This window comes from Branchiostoma belcheri, unplaced genomic scaffold, assembly GCF_001625305.1.
Source record: "Branchiostoma belcheri isolate BF01 breed outbred unplaced genomic scaffold, Haploidv18h27 scaffold119, whole genome shotgun sequence".
Classification (NCBI taxonomy): Eukaryota; Metazoa; Chordata; class Leptocardii; order Amphioxiformes; family Branchiostomatidae; genus Branchiostoma; species Branchiostoma belcheri.
In genome coordinates, this window is record NW_017802591.1 from 918913 (window position 1) to 925419 (window position 6507).

General features: G+C 42.9%; 1 protein-coding gene across 1 annotated transcript; it reads left to right on the forward strand.

Annotated features, from left to right (window-relative positions):
* Positions 1-772: 772 nt before the first annotated feature.
* On the forward strand, positions 773-5350 carry LOC109462581 (cell cycle checkpoint protein RAD17-like). The gene is made up of 3 exons (XM_019759137.1): positions 773-1086; positions 2326-2538; positions 4017-5350. Exons 1-3 carry the CDS (start codon positions 801-803, stop codon positions 5261-5263), a joined length of 1746 nt encoding a protein of 581 aa, XP_019614696.1. The 5' UTR covers positions 773-800; the 3' UTR covers positions 5264-5350.
* The last annotated feature ends 1157 nt before the right edge of the window (positions 5351-6507 follow it).

Here is a 6507-nt window from a genome sequence, read left to right on the forward strand (position 1 = left end):
TCTGTGCCTGTAGGTCTGTGTATGTGTGTGTCTGTACGTGTGTGTGTGTGTGTCTGTACGTGTGTGTGTGTGTGTGTGTGTGTGTCTGTACGTGTGTATACGTGTATGTGTCTGTATGTGTGTGTGTGTGTCTCTACGTGTGTGTGTGTGTGTGTGTGTCTGTACGTGTGTGTGTGTGTGTGTGTGTGTGTGTGTGTGTGTGTGTGTGTGTGTGTGTGTGTGTCTGTACGTGTGTGTGTGTGTGTCTGTACATGTGTATGTGTCTGTATGTGTGTGTGTGTCTGTGTGTGTCTGTACGTGTGTGTGTGTCTGTGTGTGTGTGTGTCTGTACGTGTGTGTGTGTGTGTGTGTACATGTGTATGTGTGTGTGTGTGTGTGTGCGTGTGTGTGAGAGAGTGTGTGTGTGTCTGGTATGTGTGTGTGTGTGCTTGTGCCTGTATGTGTGTGTGTGTATGTGTGTATGTATTGTGTGTGTGTGTGTCTGTATGTATTGTGTGTCCGTGTGTGTGTGTGTACAGTGTTGTGTTGTGTGTTTGTGTCTGTATGTATGTGTGTGTGTGCGTGTGTTCTAATGCATGTGTGTTTATGTGATGTGTTGTGCCTTTCCCCAGGGCACTTGTAACAGGAGCCTACTAAGTACTAATGTCACCACCAGCTGTAGGGACTTAAACAGAACCTCCGGATTTTGAGTCTTGTATATATGTAATTTTTACCAAAGGGGTGAAGTTTGCCATTTCTGATTGCCTTGTATTTTTGTATTTATTTCAGAGACCGTATATCGCTAATACACACCTTACATCATGTGGGTCTCATCATCTTTCGGGGACGCCGACATTGATGTGAAACCAGCCAAGAGAACTGCCAGCCTGAAGTCAGAAAATAGGTCCTTTTCAGGCGGTACAGGACGTCAACACAAAGTAGTAGGGAGAGAGCAGTATGAGGGAGATTTGTGGGTGGACGTCCACCGGCCGACCTCCGTGGCTGACCTGGCCGTCCATCCGAAAAAAGTGGCTCAAGTCGTGGAGTGGTTGAAGAGTCATGTGATGTTGGGTCGGGTTAAGGACACACCAATACTACTTCTCACAGGTCAGTAGAGCTTCTTTTTCTTAAAGGGGCATTATGTTATATAATTACTAGTACATTTTGGCACCAAAAATTAAAATTTCTAATTGAAAAAAAATGTTTGCGCGATTTTGATTTACTTCCACATTTTAACATATTTGTGCAGTTATCTCATGTTCCTGACATTTCTGGTAAGTGCCAAAACAGCCCACACGAGGCGCACGCATTTTGTGGTGCCACCACAAAATACCAGATTCTAAGCAAACATAACAGACAGCTACTAGTAAACAGGTTTCCAGTTTTTAAAGCCACTTCCTGAATGGCACTTATTTGCAATGGAGTCCCTATTTTAACTTGAATCCAACTGTTTTGTAAAGAAAGGCCAGAAAATCTACATTTTTATCGTCCTAATGTTACATAAAGTACTGCAGCTTTAAGACTTAGGGGTAGGCTAGGGTAGGGAGGGGAGGTGGGGAAATGAATACCTACATGTAGTGTTCTAAAGAACGTACTGCACCTGCACAAAACCTCAGTACTTATCTATAGAACTTCAGCAGAAGGTCTCATTTGAGCATAAGGTTAACATCACGTCTGTAGGTTCCAAATACATGTACTAGACTATTCTGTCGAAGATATCCTCTGCAACAGGCAAAATTCTGATGCAACGTTGACCAAACATTCAACGGAAACCGTGAAAAATCAGCTTTTTGCGCAGGCGCACTACACTCTGCCAACATGCTAGTATTCTAGTTTTATCACCACTTAACTGTTATCAGTCATATTCACTCCTATCATGTCCATAGTATCACAGTGTTCGAAATACCTGTCTGCAGTCTGCAATCTGCAGATAGATTTTCAAGATTGCAGAAGAAAAATTTATACAATCTGCAATTTTGCAGCAGGAAAAATTGACACTTGGGATTTGGTGCTCTTGGCCCCAAGGACATACAACACTTAAGCTCCTATTCTGAAACAACAGGAACTTCTTCACTAATTTGCATTAACCTTGTCTTGACTTGTCTATCTTTTGTTTCTTTTTGGACTTCCAAAAATTTGTCTTCACTAATTTGCATATCAATCAATAGTTCATGCTTATAAACCTGCAAGATTGTAGTATAGAGGCTTGTGTATTTGCAGAAAGTATTTCCAAATTGCAGAACAAGATTTTGACTCTTCTGCAATATTGCAGATCACTGAAAAAAAGTATTTCGACCACAGTGGTATCATATCGTGACTAGAACTGTGCTTCCTTCTATACTGCAGGTCCGCCCGGTGCAGGGAAAACGGCTACTGTGAAGCTGTTATCAGAACAGGAGGGTGTGGAGGTGCAGGAGTGGGTCAACCCTGTTACAGAGGTGCACCAGCTGTCTTCTGACGACCCCACAACCTCCCGCGGCTCTCGCCAGCCGCCCCAGGCCGCCGTGTTCAAGGACTTCCTGTTACGGGCTAGCCAGTTCACCAGCCTGTGTCTGACAGGTGGGAGATTCGGTGTTCTAGCCAGGCCTTTTTAGCATAGATCCTATGATTTTGACCCCTAAATGCTATAATTTTTTACCCCTATGCTGTCTTTCAAGCAGCAATTAGGGCCGTGTTTTGGGAGGGAGAACCTCCATAAATCTTGCAAAAAAATGAAAATATAGCTTTAGAATGAAGCTATAGCAAAGGGAAAACCTTAACTGTACAAAATCTGTCTCTCAATACCGGTAAGTGAGAAATAGTGTCTCAGGGGGTCATGAGTTTCAAAATATTTTTTCTCAATGCGCGATTTGTGCCACAAAAGCTCTTCTGTACCTGACCCCTACGCTATCCTGGTGAAAACCCTGAGATTTGTATGACTACTAGTACTGTAAATCACTTAATGTTCACATCGGTGAATAGTTTCATCAGGTTGGTCACTGAGTAAAGAGACTCTTTCTACGGGTTTTATTCAGCCGACGTTTCGGTGACCATCTGTCACTTTCCTCAGGGCAATTCTGACTGGTTCACATTGCACTACAGCACAGGTGTTGCTGCTATAAATGCCTTCCCAAATGTACAATATTTACATATCTACACATGATTAAAGGAAACTATATCTAGGGGTCCCAAACATACAGGAGTTGGATTAAATATACAAAACTAGTCAGTTCTTAAACAAAAGCAGTTACAGAGAACAGGGAATGCATCTATAGCAGTGACACCTGTGCTGCAGTGCAATGTGAACCAGTCAGAATTGCCCTGAGGAAGGTGACAGACAGTCACTGAAACGTCGGCTGAATAAAAGACTTGGTTGTGTAGAAAGAGTCTCTTTCATTTTATGTTCATGGTAGCAAAAGTTTGCCGTCTGAGAATAATGGATGGAACTACAAACACATACTAGTGTACGTTCGTGGTGGTGGCAGGTGCAGCAAAAAGAAAATCTGTGAATTATTTGTTCACGATAATGATAAGTTGCTGGTAAATTTTAATTTGTGATTTTTGACTGCAAAAATCACAAATAAGTTGCTGGTAAATTTTAATTTGTGATTTTTGACTGCAAAAATCACAAATATTGAAGTACCAAGAAAAAATTGTGATTTACAGTGTAAATGAATGAATGACTTTGACCTTTTTGTTCATTTTGCCACTTTCGAAAATTTGAATACTAGTACTACAGTACTATAATATAATTGTTTTAATCATTGGAATTGATGTTATTACAATTTCTTGTTTAGACTCAAATTAGAGACCCCAAGTTTTGACACATTTTGCATCAAAATCAAAATGTGTTCTCGGGTGGGTATAACATGAATGAAATGCAACACAACTTGTGTTTATTTTTGTAATTTTACTTATATGCTGTGAGGAATTGGCTTTGTCATTACAAATAAAAATGTTCACAGTTTAAAATGTGTGTACTTTAATCAGGAAGTCACAGTAAACCCTCTGTTTGTTCATCTGCCCCTTTGTTCTTTGATTCCTCTGTTTATGTACAGGAGCGCCGAAGTCAGACCGGAAGCTTGTTCTAGTAGAGGACTTCCCCAACGTGTTCTACAGAGAGAAGACACAGTTCCACGACGTGTTGAGACACGTGCGGGAGGCGGGGTGTTTCCCGCTGGTGTTCATCGTGAGCGAGACATCCGGGAAGGACAGCAGGGTGCGAGATCTGTTCCCCTCCGACTTACAACTCCAGCTCAACATCCACGTCATCAGCTTCAACGCCGTGGCTGCCACCAACATGCAGAAGGCCTTGTCTTGTGTACTTAACAAAGAAGCTGCTAGGAGGAGCTTCTTCAAGAGGCCGGACAAAGACAGGATACAGGAGGTAGTGCAGGCCAGCGCCGGCGACATACGCAGCGCTGTCAACTTGTTACAGTTTTCCAGCCTCAAAGTACCCGTCGATAGAACTTCAAAAGTCTTCAAGAAAACTAAATCTAGCAAAGGGAACACATCAAAGAGCACAAGAAGTAATCTTAAGGCAGGAAAGGAGAAGGCAAGTGTAGAGCAAAGTGGAGGAAAGGACATTTCGTTATTCCTGTTCCGTGCTCTAGGGAAGATCTTGTACTGTAAGCGTTCAGAAGAAGAAGAGAGAGATCTTCCCCCCCTCCCCCCGCATCTCTCCCACCACAAACGCCTGCCTGTGCTCGCAGACCCGGAGACGGTGGTCCACGCCTGTCCGCTGAGCGCAGAAGCCTTGTGCCTGTTCTTACAGCAGAACTTCACAGAGTTCCTGTCCGAAGTCTCCGAGTGTGAGACAGCGACGCGATACCTCAGCGATGCAGACGTGATGTCGTCGGAATGGGCGGCACGAGACGTATTAAGCCACTATGGCGTGTCGGTAGCCACGCGAGGTCTCATGCACGCCAAAACTGCGGTCAGTAAGGGCGGCTGGAGGCCGTTGTACAAACCTGAGTGGTACTCCGTGCAGCAGAAGTGCCTGAGTAACCACAGGACTGCTGCGGGGACATGTGTGGACCAGTGTCTGCCAGCCGTGGAGTTATTCACACAGAAACTGCCCTTCCTCGGCCTGATCCATCCATCCTGGAACAGCAAACTCGGCTTCTTGTCAAGCCAGCGCTTCACTAACGCCAGGCCGCAGAAGTTGGAGGAGACAGAGGCTGTTTTTGATGAAGAGGATGAAGGGGAGACTCAGGCCTTGCCATCCCTCCCTCAGCAACAATGTACTGTCCCCAGGGAGATAGATGATGAGGTAGTTATTGAAGATTATGACAGTGACTGGTAATTGGTCATTCTAAAGAGATGATACAAAACTTCCTGTTGAATGGCATTAGTTTCTTCCACACTGCTGAGGCCTAGAAAAAAATGTTGTGTTTCCTGTATCAGTCCTAAAAAAAAGTAGGGCCGGATTATCTTTTTTTCAGACTTTGGTGATCTCTAGTGATCTTACTCAGAATACAGTTTAACAAAGTAAAACTTGCTTGAAGACACTTATATTTTCAATGCCCATGTTGGAAAACTGATTGTACAACGTTTCATCACTTTGGTGTTAGATCATGGAGCTAGAAAAGGGTCGATCAGCTTGAAAAATTTCTATCCCTTGCAGGGTTCCACACATAAACAGGCTAGGGTCGTCAGTTTTTTTTAGGGTCGGTTGGGAAACTGAAAGCACAACATTTTCTTTCCTAGGCCCGAAGTAGAACATGTGCTCCAGTGTTCTAGCCAGGGTCTATCTTTCCATCACTTGATGTAAATTTCCGGATCAAGATGGACAAAAAGTCTGTCATTTTTGACAGACAAAAAGCAGTGTGTAAAGATATGGAGAGAGTCAAACTTACAAGTAGGCTCAGTCTACCAATAAAATTTGCCCCTCATACTGCAAAATTTTCCAGGGGGAGCACACCCTGAGTGCAGAATATTCAACGATATATCGATGCTATCACCAGACCCCCTAGGATTGTCATACCTTCAGTAGTGTTGTTATAATAGTAATGATAAGGCCACACCAATTTAATTTGTTGCTTCTCGGATCGCACTGTCTAGTTTTTTTCTGATTTGTAAAAAAAATTTTTTTTTGTTCTAACTTAACTGCAAAATCCTCAATGAAAGACATATTTTGACCCCAACGGTTGAAGAAAGTCATTTTCTTCCTAGTTCTTAAAGTTTTTCAATGTAACAATGCAATTTTGTTTCATTAAAAGTTCAAAATCTATTGTTTTAACTATAAACCAGCCTGGTATGTTCACTTCATGGCTCATATTGTAACATTTCCGGCTATCATGGGGTGGCTTGGCCTGTTGTTTTTTTTTAAGTCCTTTCGCTTCCTATTTTTCAAAAAAAATCCAAGAAACAACAAATTAAATTGGTGTGGCCTAATAGTCTAATGTAGAGTCCTATTTTGGCATGGAAACTGCTGTAACAATGTGGGCATGGAAAGCAGACCAGTGTTCGGTGTAGGGTTGGTAGCCCTCTCTGCACCATATGTAGCTTCTCTTTCCTGCTTGGCAGCAGTATATTAGGCCACACCGA

Coding starts and splice junctions, on each gene's coding strand:
- LOC109462581 (XM_019759137.1), top strand. CDS start 801: ATGTGGGTCTCATCATCTTTCGGGGACGCCGACATTGATGTGAAACCA. Junction 1,087..2,325: donor ACCAATACTACTTCTCACAG/GTCAGTAGAGCT, acceptor TCTATACTGCAG/GTCCGCCCGGTGCAGGGAAA. Junction 2,539..4,016: donor CACCAGCCTGTGTCTGACAG/GTGGGAGATTCG, acceptor GTTTATGTACAG/GAGCGCCGAAGTCAGACCGG.